The sequence below is a fragment of the Solenopsis invicta genome, chromosome 11 (assembly GCF_016802725.1).
Source record: "Solenopsis invicta isolate M01_SB chromosome 11, UNIL_Sinv_3.0, whole genome shotgun sequence".
Classification (NCBI taxonomy): Eukaryota; Metazoa; Arthropoda; class Insecta; order Hymenoptera; family Formicidae; genus Solenopsis; species Solenopsis invicta.
In genome coordinates this window covers 10,185,740-10,209,160 of record NC_052674.1, presented here as the reverse complement: position 1 = coordinate 10,209,160, position 23,421 = coordinate 10,185,740, and the positions used below count along the sequence as shown (strand labels likewise).

Here is a 23,421-nt window from a genome sequence, read left to right as displayed (position 1 = left end):
GGCCGGGCTTTAATAATGCCGCGAGGAAAGGCACGTGTTATCGGCTCGCAGCTAACTGGCGCGGCCGGCCGATCCATCTTCCAAACGACGCTTGAATTTCTTTCACGGTCGTTTCTCTGGAGAATCGCCAAGCTCGAGATACACGTTTACGAAGATCTAACTCTAGATAATTAACGCGCGGCGGGTCATTTCATTGTGCGGCATGTAACTTCGTGACGAGCGCATGAAACTTCGTCTAATTTGCGCTAGAACACATCGACGTCAATTTTCCTAACGAGAGGCTCGAATCCTTTCTCCATAGAGGAAATATCCTTTTCTCGCATCGTGATTTATGTCGGATAATCAACTTTTCCAACGAGTCATTTCATCATTGCAGCACGTATTCTACCACGCATAGACTCCATTAGACTAATCCGTTTTCGATCATACAAGCATCAATGCGCCTTCTAACGAGAATCCTTTTTCCATGGAAATAAATCTTTTTTTTTTTATTATGATTTATATGTTAGATAATCAACTTCTCCAACGGACTACTTTATCGTTCGTCGTATATTCTTCTTCACAGAAACTTCATTAAACAATCCGTTTTCGATCGTACATCAACGTATGATTCTAAAAAGAAATACGGATATTTCTTCTTGTTATACCTTTTTCCTGTATAAATAAATTTTTTACGCGATTTACGACAAACGTATCTCTTTATCCTTTTCTGTGCGCGCATTAATAATTTTGTCTGCGTTTATCATGTATTATTTATTGTATACGTTAAATCAATTTATTAATGGTAATCACGAAATATTTAGACAGACTATCAAATCTTTGTATATGCACAAAGAGATCCAGACTAGTTCCGTCGCGCCGCACACGTTTGTGTTTGTGCAGAAGGGTTGTCACTTCAACAGACTGCGCAAGGGAGGAGGGAGACATTTTCGGCAGCGCGCTTTTTAATCCCCACTGTTTCGCGATCCGAGCTGTCCGAAATACGCGGATTTATGTGCACGACTATGGGTACGAGCGAGCGACGGACGCTTTTAAATTCCGCCGATCGCCCATTGAAAACCGGATCGGGCGCCCGGTTAACTCTACCGGTCCGCACGCTATTCTCGGGTGTTATCGCGTCCTGCCGGGAGACAAGGATCCCGGGATTATTCGACAGTCTGAACCGACATCGAGACAATAATGTCAGGATTATGTCAAGCTCGACGAGGATTTCCGCCTCGCCCGCCTTAGACGCGCGTCAACCCGTGCTGCGGCGCGCGGGACTTCGAGCAATAGTCCCCATAATAGATCCACACTCCCGACGACTTTCGCTATCGAGAATAATGTCCCGTACTGCAGTCTTCTTCCATTTTTCAGTTATTCCACGATATTTGCCTTCTTTATCACCCGTTCGAGCGCCGCTACGCAACTCCGCGTTTACTGAGTTATGTGCAGCCCGCCGTTTGGTATTCACATTGCCGGCTGGAACAACGTGACGTTCGGAATGTGCTCACCCTTTTCCCAAGATAAAGTCCCGAAGATGTACGAGGCGAGGGTGAATTATTCGTCGCGCGTGTGGCGCTATGCGTCGCGTGTCTCACGGCGATAATGTAGGCGCGATGTAAATGTCATGTGCCGCCAGTTCCAAGATCGCGATCGCGTCGCTAGCAGCAGGATTTATTCAATGACATCATCGGCAAAGGAAAAAAGGAAGAAAAAAAAATCTACCGTTATTTGAATCCCCGAAACTTATAGAGCTGTAAAAAACGACGAGGCAATTAAGTTGATAAATAAATCACCTATACAACATGCGAAAAATATTTTTTAAAATAGTTACATAATTGGCAATTTATTGTATATCATCACGTACACACAGAAATACATGATGCTAAATTTATATTCATTATTCATTTTTCTATCATTGTAGCATTTTGCATTCAATTGTGGACAGCAGCGCGCGGTACAAAAATAAACATGTCAATGTATTAATCGTTCATTATCGCGAAGTTTATTTTTAATTTATCCTTATTGAATCAGGACAGGTTCCTTTTTTTTAAAAAAAAAAACGCACAAAATTTCTTGTGGTCGAAAATAACCCGTTTCACTTCACGGATATCTGCGGATATTTTAATGACCGTCCGTCTATTCAGAAGGACTTGAGGAACCCAATTATTTTTCCAATCAATTTGCCGGTACAGAGAATAAAAGCTTATTTCAGAAAGACGCCAACAACAGCAGAGTAGAGAATCTGGAGGAAGAAGGAAAGAGCGATAACGAGCCACTTGCGAGACTAGAAATTTCTTCCTCTTTTCGACCAATTTTGTGTCTGGACTAATATTGCGAAATTTCCAGCGTTAAACATAAACGGTAAATACCTTGGGAACCTAATATCACTTTAATTACGGTAAAACGCGATACAAAAGATACTTCGTGAGTCACATCGCTAAATTATTCGGTTATCAAAATAACAACCGGATGCAGTTTTTATTTTTAAATGACGTATTTAAATTTATATAATCATTATTAACTTAATTACAGGCAATAACGGAACGTGACACAACACAAGTACATAAACATGACATAAATTGCTCTACGATATAATCTTGTTATCAAAGAAATTTTTCTGCCTTAAGAAATGAAAATTGTTGAAATATATCTTCGATAATTGCAGATAATCCTCAGTAGCTTGTATAAACAAACATACAGTTTGCACAGCTATTGTCTGTTAATTGAATATTCATACAGAGGAGAGTATGTATTTACATTTTGTCAGATTATCACGCCAACCGAGCCCGAGTAAAATGTATTTACATTCCGAAATTTCAAGAAGACCGTAATGAAGACGGACGATTCTGGAGGAAATTTCGAAAAGTCACAACTTTGCATTCTAACATATAGCATTTAGTCGATCGTATTTTTTCAATATCAATTTTCAATATTGTTCGTGACATTTGCAAAGAAAAAATTTCACGTTTCGTGCAATGGCAAAAATTGATCGAAGTACTAATTCTTCCATTCTCGTAGCGTATTGTCAGATTTACGTTAGTTTTTAGGAAGAATCAGTGGTATAATCAAACAGAAATAAATTGACGATAATAGTATACGTGCCAATACGTAACGTGTACTCTAAGCACCATTTCGAATTCAACCCTCGTTTCCTTGCAACGGGACCTCCGGCAGGGCAGCGGGAGTTTCGCATCGACGTCGCTTTGTGGAGGGTTGATCTGGCGGCCATGTTTGGTTAGAGAAAATTTCACAATCCCACCCCTCGTGGTCGGCCTTCACGATAGCAGCTTGCACGACACGTAAACTAACAAAGGGCTATAAGCTCGTAATATTGCATGAAGGTACACTTCTCGGAAACTTCACAAACTACGATTTCGAATATTCAGCTGTATACCACGTTATATTTATATGTCTCGAAAGAAGAGAAAAGTGAAATTGTATTTTACAATGTTTCTGCGATATTCTTCCCTTTTGTCGCAATTCCGTGCGATACGAAGGAAGTATATATAAATGTTTGCATTCCGCGAGCAGCTTTCACATGCGCCGCTCGTGAATTTCGAAGAGATTTCATGTGGACGGGTAAATGGTCGATCGAGAGGGGTGCCATGGCGACCATGTCGGTTCCCAATTAAACAAATGCCGGCAGGAACTCGAGCAACCCCTCAGGCACCGGCGTCCATCTCTCCTTGCTCTCTTGGTGTACGTCAACGAATCTGCCTCTCTCTCTCTCTCTCTCTCTCTCGCTCTCTCTCTCTCTTTCTCTCGCTCTCCTGGCACGAGAGGGTTTCGATCGTCGCACGTGCGGCATGCGAAACTCGAGCTGGATTCACCATGGATTCAAGTGTGCGCTTCATACGAGCTATATACACTTACTCACAAAAGTTACATTGAGCTACGTTTCAACTCAAAATGTCTAAAAAAAATATTCTGTAAACACTACAGAAATTGTCTTTAATTTTTGTAAATGTTTCAAACTTGACGAAATTATTCATTAAATTTTTATCGATTAAAATTGGAAATAGCAGATTACGTGTGCTATATTAAAAATAATGTGATAAAAAGTATAAGAATCTAAAAATCCATACAATCAAAATCTCTCGGAATGTCAATCAAAGACTCTGAATTCGTCGTTACACAATTCCAAAATTGTATTCTGACAAAGTATAAGAGCGTTAAAACTAATGAGGAAATCGTCGGATGTTTCAAACAATTTTTTGTTATTGTTAGTATCAAATGTACGCAGATTTTTTATACCAAGTGTACTTCCGCAGTTCCCGCATCGTATATCGTTCACCGATCGCCCGCGGCGTTAATGCGTTCGACAGAGCGCATGAATCGCGCTTGCGTGAGCGACGGTTTCGTAATCGTACGCTGTCCAGCGCATTTTAATCGCAAAGAATCGCGTTTGGAAATTTCAAAGCTGCCTCACGATATTCGACGGGAATTCGCCTAGGCGTGGGAGAGGTACGGAACAGTCTGAACATCGTTCTCCTCTCTCGACTTCTGGATTACATTACGGGACCAAATATTGGAGCACCTCTTCGGAACACCGGCCAAATTGTTTAACTTACGCGATTGTGCGTTCGAACGTCGGGCCGGTTACTTCGTTCGTCGGCATAGCGGGCTGTCAATAACCGGACGACGACTGTGGAGAAGCTTTGTTAATCCGAAAAGCGGCTTAAAGCAAACGCGAAGCCGATCCCGTCGAAAGGCGGGGTTTCCGACTTCCGTCGTGTGTACTCTGAGTCGAGTATTATTATCTTGTTAGCGAACAATATTCCGGAAGAACGGCTTCACTCGAATCTGCGCTCGGCGCACCGAGGAAGATGCGTGGGAAATGTATTCACTTATCTGTGATCTAGACGATCGTGATGCAAGGCCGTTACCTTGTAAAATTATCAGTTTAATATGACGACAAAATAAATAATTATTAAATAATGATAAAAAGTAATTAGAATCTATTTATAATTATATCTTGATGCAGTAAGAGAGACAAGAAAAAGTAAGAAAAGTACAATTGTTTTTTAATTTTCTTCTTAATTACTCTTTTATAAAGGCAAAGAGATAATAGCAGCATAACGTAAATATTTTTAATATACATAAATTTATATACAAATCTACATTTATGTAACACTCTTCAAGAGAGTTTCTTACAACTATGCTGTATAAAATGTGTTTTATGTCAAAATATATTTTCAAAATAATTTCTCTCCAAGATATTTATTATTTTGTAATTTTTGGTCTGAAAGGGAGGTCTACAATAATTGTTAAACAATTTAATAGTACGAAATATTGGCTAATAAATATAGTATGGCGTATTTTTTATTTACATTATATGTCTCTAAGGAACATTAATTTTTCTATTAAAAATAATTAATGCGTTATATATGCAGATAAAGCTACCATCTCTACAGTAAAAATGCAACTCATAAATTGCAACAAATAAAAAATAAAAAAAATAATTTATTCTTTGAGGATTAATCTTATGCATAAATCGTTCTTCCAGCAAAATCCGGATTTTTGAGGCCATTGTAATAGTATATGTACGTATACATGTTGTCGTCATTAATTTACGTATTCTTGTTGGCAGAGTGACAAGCATTTTCGTAATTCTGAATCTTCCATTAACATTTTATTAGCATTTATATGATGTTGACCAAATGTATTATAGCGAGTCTTAAGAAGTCTAATAATTTTTACTGTAGAGATGGTAGCTTTATCTGCATATATAACGCATTAATTATTTTTAATAGAAAAATTAACGTTCCTTAGAGACATATAATGTAAATGAAAAATATGCCATACTATATTTATTAGTCAATATTTCGTACTATTAAATTGTTTAACAATTATTGTAGACCTCCCTTTCAGACCAAAAATTACAAAATAATAAATATCTTGGAGAGAAATTATTTTGAAAATATATTTTGACATAAAACACATTTATTTATATATCATGAAATTATTTCTACATTTTACAAGTCAATGTTTATATCCAATTGAAATTTATTGGAAATATAAAAGAATTGTTAATGTCATTAATAATAAAAAATGAAATAATCGACAAAGTAGTTTATATAATTTGTTTATTTTCTGGACTTTTACCTTCTACCTCGTATTACTTCACAAACTACGATTTCGAAAATTCAGCTGTATATCGCATGTTATATTAAGGTGCCTTGAAAGAAGAGAAAGATAAAATTGTGTTTTACAATATATTTGCGATATTCTTTCCTTTTACTGAATTTACGCTACGAAAGAAATATAGATAAATACTTGCTTTCTGCGAGCAACGTTCACATTCGCCATTCGTGAATTTCGAAGAGATTTTATGCGTTCGGAGGAATTGTTCCCCGGGGATAGTATATGGGACAATTTTCTATAGGAATACATGGACTACTGTCGCCACCCATTCTCGCGTATCCTGGCTTGCAGTAACAAGCATCATTACATCTCTAAAAGAAATTAATAAAAGTAATAATCTTCATCAAGAATAGAAATAACTAAAATATATTAAATTTCTGGTAACTTTTACAAATTGTATCTAAACATTAATTACAAATTAAATTTTAATATAGTGTATTAAAAATTGATTCGTTTATGCACTTACGATGTTTATTATAGAACAATTTTGGCCCAAATTAGTACAAGTCGTTTGACAGGCCGATCCACATTGATACTCCTCATTTTCGCGATTACACTCAATTGGTGTATTAAGTGCTAGTGCAAACGTGTCTAAAAACAACCAAGTTTTGTCTATTATTATAATACATTACGTTAACAAAAGAAAAAAGCTACTGATTCCCTAATAAAACTTTCTATATATATCGTAAATATGACTTAGATATTTGTGTTTATTGTTAGTAAGCCATTTAATATGAATTCCAACCAGAAAAATTATTTATTTTATTTTACATATTACTTCGGCACTTTTTTTTATAAAATACAAAAAATATTAATGTTACATAATATTGTATAGTGTTATTAAATGTACACTTACCCGCAGTAAATATCGCCAATCCAGCAAATAATATTATCATTATACGAGACATAATGAATAATGATTTTTTCTCAATTTTTCCTGATAGCTTTGGCAGCACTTATACGACTGTTACAACTTCATCGTTTCAAGGTTCTTATATATACGAGTGATTCAATATCTAAATGTAGAGTTTTAAAATTTATTCTCCGAAGAATTCTCCGAACTCGTAATAAAACACGTTTTCTTTCTTTTCAACTTGCAAAGTGATTTACCACTTGCAATTAATTTATCATATCTCTCACGTGAAAAAATGTTAAATACGATATAATTTTTACGACAAAGATATCGTAATTTCAGAATTCATAAATTTAAATATTTCACAGTATTGTAATTACAGTATTGAAACTTGATATACAGATATGAATCAAATTTATACAAATTTTAAAAAAACAAAACAATTAAAAAAATGCCTATTATTTGCTATATGACTTACATCTTCGTGAATATAGCAGAATGTGCGCTTGGAATTGTAACTTCTTACATATAAATTCACCAAGTTTGCAAACGCTCTCTTTTTTGATGCCTGAGACAGCAAAGACGAGTTATTTAAAGATAATTTCGCATCTGCCACTGAATAAACGATGGTAATAACAATGCATCTGAAACGTCTTTTTTTTTATTTAAACCCGATTCGTTCACCTTCACGCTGTATGACATACCGTTCAAGGAAGACCGTGATGTAATAAAAATAGTGTTTAACAACGTGTGATTCCCCGTCGTTATAACGCAGACTATCGCATCGGATCTCAGGAAACCGGTGTGTTATTATATATACCGGATTATTTGATACGTTGTCTTTTTGCGCTTCTATTTTTACGCGCGCGAGACGAAAAAAAAACGGTATGAGTCACCTTTGAAAATTAAGTGTCTTGACATTAAATGTGACTCACACCTGCGACCCATAAATATATACATTAATTACTTGTACAAATGAATTTTACAATAAAGGATGTCTTATCTGTCGGTTGTAATTGCTTCATGTTCTCTTAGCAGGTGTAATATATTCTCTGCTACACCTTTACATATTTTATTTTCAATATTTTCAATTATCTTTGTCTCATTTCCATATCTGTATCTGACTATGAAAAACTTCCACGTTTCTTTTTTTGTTTAATTTTAAGAAATATTTTGATAGTTCTCATTTTTGCAGGTACTATCATATCTGGATTCGTTTCGAGTCAAGGTTAATGAAAAATAAATGTAAATTACGCAGAGAAAGTTGGATCAGAGATATTCCAGATGCTCCCTGCATATCGCTCGTCGGATTACGGTCAGTAAAGTCACGATGGGGTCAGTGGAGCAGTAAAGTTATCGTTCGCTTTGCTATTCGATACGAAGGCTCGACACGAAGGCGGTGAAAGCAGCGTAACAAGAACGAGGTAGAACGTAGGGCGAGAGGAAGTACAAAGGTTGACCGGAAAACGAAGGCGAGCGCACGAGCGGGGAATTTCGAGATTCGAGTTTTCCCCCGTTGTTAGAGCCGGGCGCGTCGTGAAATGCTGAATAGGACAGCCGAGACAATGGGGAATGGTACGTGGGACAATTACACGCCGGGTTTTCCAAGTAATTAAGTCGTCGGCCCCCGGCGTATGAAAGCAGTTTTCGTCCCTGCATTCGTATCGCCCGTCTTCAAATCTCTGCGATACCAGGAAGATGGTTGGCAATCGACATCACAAGTCGCTTTTTAAGATTAAAAAAAAAAAAAAATAAGATAAGATAGTTCTTTCGTAAGAGTTACGCGCGTTTAATGTGAATTCGTTATTTGCATCATGGACGGTAACGTAAATAAGTCGATAGACTCGTATCGACGAGTTTAAACGTCGCAGATAGATTTACTTCGACATCACTAACCCTTCCGGGTTAGTGATGTCGAAGTAAATTAGTCTACTTATTCCAAATTAAGAAAAAAAAAATGTTTCGAAAGCAGGTTGTACGCATAGACAATAATTCAATTTCCTGCTCTAATAAATTCGATTCGAATCGCCGGATACTCGATTCTCAGCGCTCTTTACGCGGAATAAAAAAAAAAAACTATGTGCCAGGAGAACGAGGGAGAGCAGAAGGGTCAGACTGATTCACTTGGACCATCTCGCCGATGGCGAAATGGCATTTAGGGTAAAAGCGTGTTCGAGAAGTGGCCGGATTGAACGACCGTCGAGCTTACGCTGACAAAATGGACACAACGTACACGTTTTCCAAGCTCAACATTTCCCGATTGAAACGAACGAGAGTTGTGTCCTGCCTGCCTCGGTAATTCCAACGCTAATTGCCGAGAACATCACTAATTAATAGTTTGCTCTTTTACTACCCATTTCCACTAACGTAGATTAACTTGAATCTCAGTTTAACTTACTCTTTATCTTTTATAATTCTTCCAAAACTAAAGTAAGATAAAGAGTAAGTTAAACTAAGATCAAGGTTAATCTGCGTTCGTGAAAATGTATAAATGTTTTTTAAAACATTTAACGAGTCGTAACGAATAACATGTATTAATTAAAATATATATACGAATTTCCTGTAATATATATATACGAATTTTTCTCAGCTAATAATCGCTATTATTGAATCTTCTGCGCAGTATACACAATCTGAGATCATTTTTTAATGTTCTTCAAGGACACATAAAAATAATGACGTTGCGTAAAATTTTAAACGTAACAAATGTACGTCGTCAATAAGAATTTGTTTGTTAATAAGAATTTCATTAATAATATTTCTTAATAACAATACAATTACAAGTAGTTGGAATTCTGAGTAACACTACGTGTTAATGATAGTAACCACACTTTTTATGTATGTGCATGAGTAAGAAGCACATAGATATCTGTGCTGACGCAATGAGTTAGATAATAATTCTCAAAACACGTACTCTTCGCTGACCAAGGTCTACGAACAAACCGGTTGGCTATAAAAGCACATATCTTGTCGGGAACATCAGTCAATGAAATAAAGTGCAAGAATTATTACCATGTCTCACGCTAGTTTTGTATTACTTGTAACGGTCGGAGTGCTCTGCAGTAAGTTTTCGCGTTACGCAAGACTTTACTACGTTTACTCAATTTGCGATTAATGCGAACTTTATAACAATTATCTTAATTTCCTTTCTTAATTGTAATTTTAATATTGTAATTGATCTCGTGAATATAATTTGTGTTGCAATGCATATGTACAGGTATGACTGCTGCACGGCCAGGCCGGTGCGCGTTAAATGAAGAATGGACCACTTGCGGAACGGCATGTCCACAAACTTGTGATTCGCTGCCTAATCAACCCTGCACTATGGTACATGTCGAGTTATTTGATTTTACTAAATACGCGAATTCTGTCATAAGTTATATTTCTTTCCAAGCGACAACGCTGTGCGATTAGAAAATTTCTTTAATTATGTAGATTAACTTGATATTTTATAGATGATTATTCTTTTTTTCAGCAATGCGTAATAGGATGTCAGTGCCGTGAAGGATACGTGCTAAACAGCTCAAGACAATGTGTGCCTCCTTCAGAATGTTATTAATCGATATGAATTTACTAAAGAGCTGAGAAATTTTGTTTACCACTTCGAGGTTTAAATACTTATTAATTAATAATAACGATTAATAAATTAAAATTATTAATATAAATGTTTTTCTATTAATTGATTTCTTGTAAATTTAAAATAATTCAAAATAAAAAATGGCATAATAACACTGTTTCTATAAATACAAATTGGAAACAATAAAGTGCATGCGCTCATGACATAAAATATTTTTGTGACAAAAAATCATTGCCGTGATAAATTATCTAGCAATAATGTATCGTTTTACAGTTAGCCATAGTATAACTTCTTATAAGAAAAACTACACAAACAGAATGTTATTCTGGTCATTGTAATCATGAGCAATAATATGCTTTGATTTTAATTTTAACGTTAGATTTTGTATATCAATATTTTTTAACACATTTTACAAGAAAGAACATTTTGTAACACACTTTCCAAATCTTTAATGATAATGTTTAATTTCATACTATGCATTAACTGACTAATTTTTCCTTAAGAAACTAATCGCACACAAGATACAAGATATGATTATTCCATAGTAATTATTTTACGAGAAAATTTTCAGTACGACATGCGAATGATTAAGTATTGAATGACTTATAAAAGAGTGTATGAAATCATATGTATAAAAGAATAAACAACAAGAATAAAATGTGACGGTTAAAAAAAACATGAAAAAAACTTTTTTAAATCCTCTTCCCTTGTCGTTTAAGGCATGCGTTTTAATGACTAACAAGGAAATCTTCAGAAGTATCCGCCTCAGATTTAGACGAGCCTTTAATATGTTGTAGTACAGATAAAAATAAGGAACACGTATTTTTTTATACATGCCCAATTTTACTTTTAGAGGGTAAAACACCTCTTTGAAAAAAATCGATTTTCTTCTTTCGAAGCGTGTATCGTCGAAACTATAAAAAATAGCAAAAAATGTTATAGTTGAAAGTAGAGATATGTTTTTAGACCGATAATGTAACAATACAATGATAATAAAAAAGCCTTCTTCGATCGTAGCTGGATCTTAGTGCTTATATTTATTCGTCTGATTTTATATACTTCTTCGAATTCAACCAGAATGTGCGCCGAATTGTTTTTCCGGTCGTAACACAGCATGTCGAATAAGAATTAGTAATATCACAATTTTTATTAAATTAATTAATTTAATATAATAATTGCTGCTGATTTGCATCTATATACCTATTTCCCCTTGAAAGTTAAATGACTTGAAGAGTACTTTATAACAGTAATAAAAAAAATTTTTTAAAATTTTTTTTTACACTTTACTCCACCACTTACTTATTGTTTTCAAAATTTTTATTTTTTTTTATAAGCAGAATAAAACTTATTTTATTACAAATTCAATAATGTATGATAAAGTTATGTTACGACATTTCCGTTTTCCAAAAATAATTAAAAACCTCTCCATAAGCATATGGTACGACGTCTACACAGCCAATGCAGCACAATCGAATAAAACAGGAATAGAAATTTGTTGATTTTTTGTTGTTAATTTGTTGCTCAATCCCGGATTTTATTGCTCCAGCCGATTCGGAGAAAATAGTGGCTGTACAGACTTAAAATTAAAGTTAGCACAGTCATTAAAAAAAATAAAAAAACAATACAGATTCTTCTTCTATTAATTTGTTACTAATTAGTTGCTCAATTCTCAATTATGTTGCTACACCCGCAACTCCTGAAAAACGACCCCAAATAGTCGTACGTTAGCATAATACAATAAAATTATTAATTAATGAGATATTTCGACTTATTATGATTCCCCAAATTTGTTGCTTGCGATTTTCAACAAATCCGATTTTTTTACTCCACCCTCAATTCTCCAAATAAACAACAAATGCTAATCGAGAGGTTTTTAATTATTTTTGGAAAATGGAAATGTCGCAACATAACTTTATCAATTTATCATATACCATTGAATTTAATAAAATAAATTTTATTTTGCTTATAATAAAAAATAAAAACTTTGAAAACAATAGATGAGTGGTGGGGGAAAGTATAAAAAAAAATAATTTTTTCACTGTTACAAAGTACTCTTCAAGCTATTTAACGTTTAATTAGAACATTCTTTGCTATCTTTTATAGTTTCGACGATGTACGCTTCGAAAGAAAAAAAAACATTTTCTTCAAAAGGGTGTTTCACTCCCTAAAAGTGAAATTGGGCACGTATAAAAAAATATGTGTTCCTTATTTTTATCTGTACTACAACGTGAAGGCTCGTCTAAATCTGAGGCGGACACTTCTGAGGGTCTCCTTGTAAGATCAAGGTTAATTTGCGTTGGAAATAGGCATAAACGTTTTTTAAAACATTTAACGAGTCGTAACGAATAACATGTGTTAATTAAAACATATATACAAATTTCCTGTCATTTTTCTCAGCTAATAATCGCTATTTTTTAAACTCCTGCACAGTACACAGAATTTGAGATCATTTTTTTATGTTCTTTAAGGGCACATAAAAATAATGACGTGGCGTAAAATTTTAAACGTAATAAATGTATGTCGTCAATAAGAATTTGTTTATTAATAAGAATTTCATTAATAATATTTCTTAATAACAACAGAATTATAAGTGGTTGGAATTCTGAGTAATATTACATTATGTGTTAATAATAGTAAACACACGTTTTATGTATGCATAAGTAAGAAGCAGATTTATATATGTGCTGACGCAAGATGGATTAGATAATAGATAATAATTCTCAAAACACGTACTCTTTGCTGACCAAGGTCTACGAACAAACTTGGCTATAAAAGCACATATCTTGTCGGGAACATCAGTCAATGAAATAAAGTGCAAGAATTATTACCATGTCTCACGCTAGTTTTGTATTACTTGTAACGGTCGGAGTGCTCTGCAGTAAGTTTTCGCGTTACGTAAGACTTTACTACGTTCACTTAATTCGCGATTAATGTAAACTTTATAACAAGTATTTTAATTCCCTTTCTTAATTGTAATTTTAATATTATAATTGATGTCTTGAATATAATTTGTGTTGCAATGCATATGTACAGGTATGACTGCTGCACAGGAAGGCCAGTGTGCGTTAAATGAAGAATGGACCAATTGCGGAACGGCATGTCCACAAACTTGTGATTCGCCGCCTGTTCAAGCCTGCACTGCGGTATTTGTCAAGTTATTTAATTTTACTAAATGCGTAAATTCTGTCAAAAGTTATACTTCTTTCCAAGTGACAACGCTGTGCTATTAACTGTAGAAAATTTCTTTAATTATGTAGATTAACTCTTTATTTTATAGTATTCTTTTTTTGCAGAATTGCGTAGTAGGATGTCAGTGCCGTGAAGGATACGTGCTAAATAACTCAGGACAATGTGTGCTTCTTTCAGAATGTTAAAAATTATTCGATACGTACTTACGAAAGGGCTGAGAAATTTTGTTTACCACTTCAAGGTTTAAATAATTATTAATTAATAATAAACAGTTAACAAGTAAAAATTATTGATATAAATGTTTTTCTATTAACAGATTTCTTGTAAATTTAAAATAATTAGAAATAAAAAATGTCATAATAACACTGTTTCTATAAATACAAATTCGAAACAATAAAGTGCATGCGCTCATGACGTAAAGTATTTTTGTGTTACAAAAAATCATTACCATGATAAATTATTTAGCAATAACGAATCGTTTTACAGTTAATAGCATAACTTCTTATAAGAAAAACTGCACAAATAGAATGTTATTCTGGTATTGTAATCTTAAGTAATAACATGCTTTGATCTTGATTTTAATACGCCAGATTTTGCGTATCAATATTTTCTAACCCACTTTACAAATTTTTAATGATAATGTTCGATTTCATACTATGTATTGGCTAACTAATTTTTCTTTAAGAAACTAATCAAACAAGATACAAGATATATTGTTTCTATAATAATTATTTTACGAGAAAATTTTCAGTTCAATATGCGAATGATTAAGTATTGAATGAATAAAAAAATGTGTGAAATCATGTGTACAAAAAAATAAACAACAAGAATAAAATGTGTCGGTTAAAGAAAAACATGTTATAATAATGGAAAAAAACTTTATTAAATCCTCTTCTCTTGTCGCATAAGGCATGTGTTCTGATGACTAAGTTCTATTATCGTGGAACCCATAAATGACGGTAGAAATAATTATTTTTTCATAATTATGTGTACCTTAATGTACGACTTGTAAAATATGTTCAAGTGATTGGTTGAAACAAAATACTTCTGAATCAGTCCGCGTCTCACACACGATCTAATTTGTATGTGCGTCAGTGCAAAGATTTGACAAATTAGAGATGACAAAATAGAGACTGGATAAGAAATAATAGTTTTCCATTACTCCTGACTAAGATGTGTTAATAAACTGAACGCTATATAAAAGCGTACATTTCCTCAGTAGCAACAGTTGAAAAAATAAAGTGCAAGAATCATTAATCATGTCTCGCGCTAGTTTCGCATTGCTTATACTCGGACTGCTTATGATCGACGTGATTTCCAGTAAGTATTTGCATTACGCAACATTTATTACGTGTGTTCAATTTGCGACTAATTTTAACCTTCGTACACAATTATCTTAATATATCTTAATTTTCTTGCTTAATTGTAATTTTAATATTGTAATTGGACTTGACTATAATTTGTGTAACACTGCATTCGTCTAGGCACGATTACTGTACGAAAATACTGCAAGAAAAACGAAGAGGTTACCACTTGCGGATCGGCATGTCCACCATCTTGCGAGTCGCCTAAGCCACACTGCGTTAAGGTATTTATCGAGTTATTCGATTTTATTAAACACGCAAATTCCGCTAAAAGTTATATTTCTTTAAGCAGCAACAATATGCAATTAACTATAAAATATCTACATATTTTAATTATGTAGATTATCTCGATATTTTATGATATTAATTCTTTTTTTCAGAAATGCGTGACAGGATGCCAATGCAAACAAGGATATCTGCGCAATTTCAATGGACAATGTGTGCTCCCTGCAGAATGCGATGCTACTAAAGGTGCAGTTAATAAAACCGTTACTAAAGGGCCAAAAAAATTGGTCTAACGTCTCGAGATTTTTACAAAAATTCTAACTAAACGTCATGTTTTGCAAAATGCCAACATTAACTTGTATTAGATGCAATTTAACATAATTATTGTTTGCTTATATCTTTACTAATTAATGACAAACAAATAAAAGATTATCAACATAAATATTGTATTTCTCTGTATTAATATATCTATTATACTTATTTTTTGTGAACTTAAAATGATTAAAAACGCTTAAATGATTAAAAATGATTAAATATCGTATAGTAACAATCTTTCCAAATATAAAAAGGAAATAGTTATAAAGTGCATGCGCGTGTGCAGTAAATTATTTTTATGACAAACATTTATTACTGCAATAAATTATTTGTTTTTTTTTTTAAATAAAATTATGTAAATGTTGCTTAAGTCAGTGCGAACACAAATAAATTCTATAAATCTGTCTTGAATAAAAATATTTTTACGTATTCAGTATAAAAACCACTGTGAATGTTCAAGAGAATTATTTGCGCGAGAATTAAGCTTTCAATACTTCACTCTTGTACTCACCTTTCGACAATAATATTTTGCACTAGTGATACTAGAAATGTGACGAATAAGTTGAGAAATTTTATAAAACAGCGGATAAAAAATACAATCATTTGTTTGATCGAAATAATGACGGAATGCGTAAGAAATTCTGGACTTTGTAATTCTGGACTTGCTGATTCAATTGTATCCATAATGAATGTTTAAGTATTACTAATTTAAGATGTCAGTTTTTTCTTTCTTCGTTTTTCTTTTGTAGAAATGTGCACTTCAATCTAAATATATACAATGTTTGTGTAACATCATATGATGATGGAACATATGTATCTTATGATTAATATTGAAATGACAGTTACGGAAAATTCGAACAATTTACAGCAAATACGCTAAATAAGATACTGATTTTATTTTTTAGATTATATACAAAAAATAATCATATATGTATGTATCTTAATAAATGAGCTCTTTTATCGTAGACATAACGACGGTAGAAATAATTGTTTTTTTTTTACAACTACGCGTATTTTAGTTTACGCAAAAAAAATAATAATAAATGCCCTATTGGTTGCAATATAAAAAGATTTGTAAAATTTGGATGTATGGACTTATATGCAGTAAATTTGTATTGCAAATAGCGTCAAAGTTACTTCAACAGGTCTCCTAATTTTCTTCTTTATAACAATATACAATTTCTTGTACAATATACAGAAAATTGCATTATCTCTTGTACATATGAATAGTCAATAGATTATAATATATTCAAACATATATCATGCATTTAATTATGAAAAAGTTTATTATTGAAACAGATAGACATACTAGAAAATTTTATAATAAGCCCTAGAATGAATTTGTTCTTCATTTGGAGAGCACAGAAAAGGAACGTGTAAAATACAGTATTAATTTTTTCACTTCTTGTCATATTTCTGAGAAGCAAACGAAGATTTGTACGTCAATGCTGTTGAAATAACAAGATTTCACAGAATGAATAAGATATTAGCTAATATTGAATGTATATGTTAAAAGAGACATCGTATATGGATGCTGCAATGGTAATATTGGTTATCTGCATATTTAGCACAAGATATAATATAGTTTACAATAATTTCGTTTTTACTAACCCACGAGAACCAATTTTATCGCAAACATAAAGTTAAGGAAAAGACATGATTTTGATATTATCTTATATGTAGTAAAAATTAACCTAAAACAAAATGCAAAATGTGATGTTATTCGCATATGTATGCACGTAGAAAAACTTGTAATTATTTAACTAGCGAAAATCAACACAGATTTTTTTAAAATCAATATTACAAAAGGAAATATTGATCAAACATTCAAGTGTGAAAATGTACCTTCTGTTTTCAACAATTAATTGCAAATTCTATATATACATTCTTATTTTTTAAATTTAATATTCACATTATATAAGTAGAAAATATAAGAACTATGTCTCGTAATTTTATCTCACAAAATAAATCAATTTAAAACGTGTAAAATGTTAATAATTTATCATTTTATAATTTATTAACGTCGTATTAAAATATTATATTAAGATAAAAATATATGATATATATTAAATTGTAAAAAATACAACACATTAAATATTTTTTAACAAATGTTCTTATTTTTAAATTGAGTGCACTGTTATTTATAAAAAAACTATCATTAAATAACTTATTTACTAATTTATTTTTAGTACAAGTGATAATGCAATATTGATGTTACATGTACCGTTGTAGTACTTCAATTAAGGATTAACTGATTTAGATAATCAGTTATCAATTAGATCTGGCTTGTAAAAGCAATGAGTGAATGAACTGAGTGATGTAATGTAATAATTTCTTATAGTTATTTTCCATGCACTATCTTACATAAATTTATCAATTTAGTACTAAATATTTATTTCAAATATTAAAACCACTGTTAGTCATTAATAAAGTAATTTATTCTTTCACTCTAGCCTTAATATTAAATTTCTGTTAAGGTGTCAAAATTTTAAAAAACTTATTCAAAATAAATATTTGTGTGAGTGTTGTAATCTCAAGAATAATCATTCAATTGCGTTGTCACGTAAAATGTTGGAAACTTTACGTGTTTATTGATTTCTATCCGTAACATGCTAAATATTTATGCCACTTATCTAGGATTAAACGACTAGTGTGAACAGGCATGTAAATCCCCGCGACATTATATGTTTCTTGGAAGCAAGATACATAATGAGAGCAAATGTCAAATTTAAGTTGTAGGGATTGCCCCGAAAGATATAGTCGACCTCATTAACGAGAATGCATTTTTGAGTTTTGCCGCAATCTTTGTTCGAACGTAAGATAAGTGACGGAATTATTTTACATACATTATATATTCTTTTCGACTGAAAGAGTGGAACTAGAAATTAAAATTTTTTTCATTTCTAAACGTGCAATTATCCATGGACTTCTTATCCATATATTATAGGAATTTGTGAAGAGAATTATAATTGGTAATTAATAATTATAATAATTGAATTAATCATAAATATTTGTGAGCTTGATAAAATATTACGTTGGTGGTAAAAATAAGGCATCAATCCTCTTGTTTTATTTCTAAAGAAATTATTAAGCGTTCGATATACCTTGGAATTATTACCTCAGAATTATCGAAAACTAGTTTCATGTAAATCCAAAACTTTTACTTCGAAATTGGGATTAGATTACAAATTTACCGATAGGCACATCGTTTAAAATTCATATCACGCATACCGATAACGGCTCGAACCTTCGAGTCAATAGTCACGTACCAAACTGTGAGATGAGTCCATCGAGAGAAAGAGGGAAGTAAGTATGCCGAAAAAATACCTATCTCGGGAGACAACACGTCGCGATCGAAGGTCGCCCACCATCGTATATAAGCTCAGTGGAATGGTGAGCTATCATCAGTCTATCTTGAGTTGTTCGAGTGCAAGCGACACGAATTCGAAGACACGAACATGTTCCGCGCCGTAGTATTTCTCTTGCTCATCGTGGCAGTCACCATCAGTAAGTCCAACGTAACAATAATCAATATTATTAAATAACGTTACCGTAATGGCGTCATCTTGATACTGTTCTAAAATTGTGCTACTGTTACATTGATGCACACGATCGTAATAATAATCATAACCAAGTATCTGTCAATTATGAATGAATGAAGTCATTTACAAAGTGAGATTATAACTACTGGCTTCATTACATTCCTTATATATATATAAAAAAAAATAATAATAAATTGTTAAGTTTTCTTTTCAACAAAATTTCAAATTTGTAATTCCTTAATACAAAATCTAAGGGAAAAGACGAGTCTTTCACACTAATTAATAACAGAAAAAATTGTGTTCGCTTCAAATGTACAAACTTTCTGTTGAAAGCAAGAATGTAACTTGGTCATAATCGTTTTAGAGAATATATCGCTGTAGAAAATATATTTATAAAGTACTGAGCAAGAAAAGCGAAACTAAAGAATATTTTATATAATAATACATGGTAAGAACGATTTTGCTGACATATCTAAAAATTTTAAACTAGATACAGATTTGAAAATAATTTTGCTGGATCATCAAAATAATTATGAAGAATATTCAAGGATGATGAGCCATGCTGTAAAAAATCTTTATATTTTAACAATTAGATTAGCATCATACATAATTATTTTTATAGTTTAAAATTATTTTCAGATTTATATCCAGCTTTTTAGATATTTTAGCAATAATCTGTTCTTTTCGTGTATATTTTCAAAAACTTTATTAGGTAAAGAGTAAATATAATAATTAATTTTTAACTATGTTTGTATAGATGCTGCGCCTAATTGCGGTGAAAATCAAGTATTTACTCCCTGTGGTACAAAATGTCCAACCACCTGTCAAGATCAGCAGCCTAAAGCCTGCACGCTGGTCAGTATTATATACTCCGACGAAAAAGATATATTAAAAATTTTTTTCAAATAACATACTTAAATATTTTAATAAGATTTTTTCTCTGTTTATGTCGAAAAAAATCTACCTCGACTAGTTCTCATAAATTTTAAATAGTAGAAAATTATGCATATTTTTTTATAAATAAATCTATAAATATATTTAAAATTTCAAAATAATTTTGTTCAGATAAAATTTTTGGTATTTGAATTTAATTATTTTATTTTGTTTTACAGGCATGTATTCCTGGATGCGAATGTGTGGAGGGATATGTAAGAAATGCGGATAACCAATGTGTACTTTTGCAAAATTGTTAATCATTCAGAAGCATGATTTTCAAACGAGTATAATATCGCATCATACCAAACATAAATCTAATAAACATTAAAAATCTTTGCTAATTAGTAAGCTTGTCACACAAATTTGTAACTGTTAATCTGAACAATTATACTATGTAGCATATTGAATTGAGTAAATGTTGCTTTTTATGTTTTTTTTAATAAAATTAATTTAGAAATATTTAGGAAACTTTGTTATATTTTAGAACCCTGTAATATTGTACATCCATGATATTTACAAATTCTATTTGTATACCTAAATATCTATCAAGTTATTACACATTATAAAAAATATAAAATATGCATGAAATATATTGCAAAAGAAAGTAAATAAGAAACTAAATAAAAATAAACTAGCATTTTTTAGTTCTGCATCATTAAAAATTATAAATTGTTCTTTCACATAACTACGAAATATCTTTAGTATGTATTCCATATGACATATGGAAAGTTTATATAATATGCATATCAGTTTTTGTTATTATATTAAATAAATAGAAATTATTAACTTATTAATAGTCAAAGAAAGTAAATAAAAATCAGATTATAATTTAAAATTACAAGATATTTTGCTATTTCTAGTCAGATATTCGGATTATAATTAATAAATAATAAACAATTTCAATATTCAATTTTAACATTTTTTTAGAAATAAATGTACAAATATATCATAATATTCATAACAACATATTATGCAATATATTTCTACCAGGGTTGAGTAAGTTAATACATTGTTTAAATTAAATTAAGCTAAAGTTAATGGTTTATAATTTAATTACATGAATAAAAAACTAACTAGTTAAAAGTTACGTTAAGAGTAAATTAACTTGAGTTAAATTAGAAATTAATTTTGAAAAACACTATTAAATTATAAAATCGTAATTTTTTAAAGTTAAATTACTCAAAACAATTATAATGTGGATCAACAAACAAACTTAATATTTTATTTATAAATTAAATTTGTATAATATAACAAACAAATCTCATTTCTTATACAAAAATGTATTTTTCTCTTACAATTTTTTCTTATACATAAATACATTTTTAATTTGGAAAAAAGTTAATGCGTTTCAAAAATAACTAATTAAAGTTAAAGATTAAATGATTAAAAATTAACTAAGTTAAGTTAGAAATTATTAATTTTTAACTGTATTAACTTTTAACTCTTTAACAAGTTACTACCCATCCCTAATTTCTACTATATCTGCGCAATAATATAAAATAACAAGATAACGATGCACTATAGAAGTGTTTAATAGATAACTGGAATTCTATTTCGGTTAACGTATGTTTTCACAGCGTTAAGATAAGTTCGGAGAGAAAATATGTCACGAATGACGCATACCGGTTTAGAAATGTTACCGAAAGATGCATAACGTGTTTCACAAAAGCAAATATCATCAGCCATTGTCGATATCGTGCATGTTGACGTGACGATACGATTTACATGACAATATGACAAAGCTCGTCACATATGGATATAGTACGTATCTAAAGAGTGGTTGAATATTTCGAATATTAGTGCATTGAATGAAATAATAAATTTCTGTATTATTCCATCTGGACAGGCTTTATTTTTTACGTTTAAATGTTGTTGACGAAACCGTTAATGTGTTTTTCTTATCACATCTGACGTGACAATCGCCGATTAATCATACGCTAATTTACATACTCTAGATACGTACAGCACATTTGAGTATTAATAATATTTACGCAGTCTTGAGACGGCAATCATATGACATTTGCAAAGTAATGCAATTTTGCACTCATCTTAGTATTCTTATTAATTTCATGTAAAATTGAAAGCCAAATGAAAATGGATAGAAATTAAGTGTCGAATTAAAGATATAAATAGCAGTAAAATTTTAATGGCATTAAAAAATTAATAGAAAAAATACGATTGTATCAGTAACGCCATAACAAAATCCTTTAATTTAATACAAGCTCAAATCCTAAAATTGGATTAGCCGCATGACCGAGTGTCTTTATCAATTAAAGACGTGGTTAATATATTAGGCACCTCGTACCCTCGTCACATGGTTCCTCCACTTCTCTACTCCGACAGCTCAGAAAACTGAACTCCGTCACAAGGCAAGTTGTCATTAATAGAATTAAGCAGCGCAATTGGCACGCGGATGAGACATTCGCGAAGTAATCTGCTATTGTATTAATGAGTAATCTAATCTACAGACTGATTTTTCAGAGATATAAAGAGATTGAATCTGAGTTTTACAGCAGCACGTATCATAAAGAGTTACAAGCATATAAAAACATAAGCAATAAAATAATGACTTTGCAGAGAGTTAAATAAACAAATAGCGATTGTCAAAGTGGTATCAATAAACTTCGGAAACTATATTATACGAAACTGTATCGTACACGGTGTATTAAAAGTCTAGCTAATACAGTAGTCTACTAATTGAAAACAATCTTGTTAATTCAATAATAATATTAATATTAATAAACAAATACGTCATGCGCTCTTATTCTAATAAAATGTTATTCGTTTCATCAATACTGTTGTTACATGGTTATTAATAAGATTATTTTGAGTTATACCATCGTTAGCTAATACTGTAATACAACATTATCTTCTTCCGTGTATTACGTCGTGTCGATTTAAGGAGGTTCATCTGGTTAGTAATTAACAGATAAATTTTGAAAAAAAATTAAATACAAGTTAAGATGTGTATAAAAATATATCTCGCAAATTTTTAAGTCCTTTGGATACCTCAGTGATGAGATATTAATAAAAATATTTAGTGCAACTTTACATTGTGTCTTATGGAAAATGACATTTTTCGAGCCTTCTTCCACAAAATTTGTAAAAAATTAACAGACAGTTTTTGTACAAATTAATGATAATAACAAAAAAATATGTAAGAAAAATTTGTGCAAAGAGTGTAGATCGATTGGATATCTGAGAAATAAGAAATGAGTAGATATTTTTTGCAAAAATCTCGTTTACGCGTAGGTTATCTTCCATTACTCGATGAGCGGCAACATCGGAACT

At 31.6% G+C, this 23,421-nt stretch overlaps 5 protein-coding genes across 7 annotated transcripts; 4 read left to right on the top strand and 1 right to left on the bottom strand.

The window, feature by feature from the left end:
- Positions 1-6,054: 6,054 nt before the first annotated feature.
- LOC105200277 (inducible metalloproteinase inhibitor protein) lies at positions 6,055-7,144 on the bottom strand. 3 transcript variants are annotated; one of them, XR_850957.3, is made up of 4 exons: positions 6,986-7,144; positions 6,596-6,720; positions 6,262-6,440; positions 6,055-6,163 (listed from the first exon to the last, which is right to left on the bottom strand). XR_850957.3 is itself a non-coding variant. In XM_011167752.3 (4 exons), the coding sequence occupies exons 1-3, from the start codon at positions 7,035-7,037 to the stop codon at positions 6,315-6,317; spliced, it is 303 nt and encodes a 100-aa protein (XP_011166054.1). In that variant the 5' UTR covers positions 7,038-7,144; the 3' UTR covers positions 6,055-6,163; positions 6,266-6,314. The 3 variants fall into 3 exon arrangements, 2 of the variants coding, with proteins under 2 accessions (XP_011166054.1, XP_011166053.1); XM_011167752.3 differs by having other exon boundaries at positions 6,266-6,440; XM_011167751.3 differs by having other exon boundaries at positions 6,055-6,440.
- Positions 7,145-9,888: 2,744 nt separating this feature from the next.
- LOC105200276 (chymotrypsin inhibitor) lies at positions 9,889-11,235 on the top strand. The gene is made up of 3 exons (XM_011167750.3): positions 9,889-10,044; positions 10,200-10,309; positions 10,458-11,235. The coding sequence occupies exons 1-3, from the start codon at positions 9,996-9,998 to the stop codon at positions 10,539-10,541; spliced, it is 243 nt and encodes an 80-aa protein (XP_011166052.2). The 5' UTR covers positions 9,889-9,995; the 3' UTR covers positions 10,542-11,235.
- A 2,042-nt stretch (positions 11,236-13,277) lies between these two features.
- LOC105200275 (chymotrypsin inhibitor-like) lies at positions 13,278-14,332 on the top strand. The gene is made up of 3 exons (XM_011167749.2): positions 13,278-13,437; positions 13,593-13,702; positions 13,853-14,332. Exons 1-3 carry the CDS (start codon positions 13,389-13,391, stop codon positions 13,931-13,933), a joined length of 240 nt encoding a protein of 79 aa, XP_011166051.2. The 5' UTR covers positions 13,278-13,388; the 3' UTR covers positions 13,934-14,332.
- Positions 14,333-14,909: 577 nt separating this feature from the next.
- Positions 14,910-16,617, top strand: LOC105200274 (chymotrypsin inhibitor). The gene is made up of 3 exons (XM_011167748.3): positions 14,910-15,068; positions 15,233-15,336; positions 15,493-16,617. Exons 1-3 carry the CDS (start codon positions 15,008-15,010, stop codon positions 15,628-15,630), a joined length of 303 nt encoding a protein of 100 aa, XP_011166050.1. The 5' UTR covers positions 14,910-15,007; the 3' UTR covers positions 15,631-16,617.
- A 2,387-nt stretch (positions 16,618-19,004) lies between these two features.
- Positions 19,005-20,589, top strand: LOC105200273 (chymotrypsin inhibitor). Its single transcript, XM_011167747.3, has 3 exons — positions 19,005-19,159; positions 19,952-20,049; positions 20,307-20,589. Exons 1-3 carry the CDS (start codon positions 19,111-19,113, stop codon positions 20,385-20,387), a joined length of 228 nt encoding a protein of 75 aa, XP_011166049.1. The 5' UTR covers positions 19,005-19,110; the 3' UTR covers positions 20,388-20,589.
- The last annotated feature ends 2,832 nt before the right edge of the window (positions 20,590-23,421 follow it).